Source organism: Loa loa (assembly GCF_000183805.2).
Source record: "Loa loa unplaced genomic scaffold supercont3.195, whole genome shotgun sequence".
Taxonomy (NCBI): Eukaryota; Metazoa; Nematoda; class Chromadorea; order Rhabditida; family Onchocercidae; genus Loa; species Loa loa.
Genome location: NW_018108375.1, coordinates 16520 through 18195, shown reverse-complemented (window position 1 = coordinate 18195; position 1676 = coordinate 16520). Strand labels below are relative to the sequence as shown.

Below are 1676 nucleotides of genomic sequence, written 5' to 3'. Positions count from 1 at the left end.
TCTAGAACTAGAAAACAAAACAAAAAAAAAAGAAAAAAAATTACATAAATCCAATTAGCCGGTAAGCAAATAATTCATCATAGCGATATCCCCATTATTAAGAATTGAAAAATTTTTGGAAATGTATAATGCTTGGTGAAATATCTTTTTAGACAATATTCATATGCATTAGCAGCGCCACCAACTACAAGAGGAATGTTGCTTTCATCTAAAGCAGCGGGTTATTTACCGGTAACTGCTACGGTTGCTCCTGCCTTGATACCTGATGTACTTCCCTATCAACCGAATCCAATGTATCGATCATCTAATAGTCGACGTCGTGAAAATAGCGAGGTCAATTTTTCTGCAGTTTTGTCTTCCCTTGAAAAATTTATTGCAGTTATCAAATAGATTAAATGAAGTAAACTGATAATTGATATGATTAGTAAATAAGCATCAAAAAGTCCATCGTTAATTAGGAATATCCTTTGTAATATAATGACAGTAAATTTATAACTCAAAATGAAGTTTCTGAAAGATGTCTTTAGATTTCTTTTTACTTTTCCAAATTAAAACTTTATTTTTGATAAGTATCTCGTGGCGATTATTTTACCAGGCTTTGAAATCAATTTTTATTTACTTATTTATTTTTATTTTACAGCAATCTCTCAGCCTACCATCATCACCACGAGTAACCCTATCTAATCGACATACACCTCGACGAGAACGACGACGAATGACCACCGAGGATCATTCACCAAATGACGAATCGATCTATGAAGAACCGCCATCATTGGTTATTAAATTAAAATATCACCACATGATGTTGAAGAATTGAGCAATCTTCTTCATTACTACTAAGCTTCCTCTCAATCATTGAATAAAGTTTGGAATGTTGATGTTTAATGAAATTTCAGTCTTCAAATTTACCTGAATCACACTCACCAGTGCAATCACGACGTTATGATGGGCGAAAACCGGAAAGGCGACAGTCTCATTCATCCACCTCACGACATGTTTTACGTGATGAGCGGTCTTCGGTTGGTTAAATTTTCAAACTATCTTATGTTACTGCTACATTTTCTTTTTCTTTCGGTGGTATTTGAAATGCTTCAGTTGGATGACTTTTTTTTTCTTTCTTTTTTTTGAAATATTTATGTGTAGATGGAAATTGCTAATAAATTATCATTGAAATGATGCAATCAACCAATCGATAAAAGCATAGTTTAACATAGGAACGAGATTCGGCAATTGAACTGCGTTCTAATTGGAAACAATACCTGATCGATGGTAATTTACGCCAAACTGCCGGTATTGTTGTTTCAACGTCTCCATCTTCCACTCCTCAGTCAATGATGTACTACTCGACACCTACTTATCGGACGCAACCGCCACGCTACAGTCGTGATAAAAGATTTTAAAATTTTAATAAATAAAAGATTTAATTTCAAAATGATTATCTACTGTAGCCATGTTAACATTGACATGACATACGCGTTTGTTTTGCTCGATTTTATTAATTTTACTTTAGAGGATTGTTGTTTAGCCTTTTCAAATTGAAATTTTAAATACAATAGAATGAGGAGAATTTATTAGACACTGAGGGAATTGATAATTTCCAAGTACTATATCAGCATAGTGATTATTATAAACAATAGCATATGGATTGATAAACATACCTGATAATCTGTCCCGTA

General features: G+C 33.1%; 1 protein-coding gene across 1 annotated transcript in view; it reads left to right on the top strand.

The window, feature by feature from the left end:
• The window catches only part of LOAG_18100 (hypothetical protein), a gene marked incomplete at both ends in the record, with an annotated part of 11970 nt that extends 10570 nt beyond the window's left edge, over nucleotides 1–1400 (top strand). Inside the window, 4 exons of the mRNA XM_020450768.1 lie at nucleotides 153–333; nucleotides 641–775; nucleotides 897–1019; nucleotides 1215–1400. Of these exons, the coding sequence (XP_020305514.1) occupies nucleotides 153–333; nucleotides 641–775; nucleotides 897–1019; nucleotides 1215–1400 (625 nt within the window). The remainder of the gene's footprint in view (nucleotides 1–152; nucleotides 334–640; nucleotides 776–896; nucleotides 1020–1214) is intronic.
• Between the last annotated feature and the right edge of the window lie 276 nt (nucleotides 1401–1676).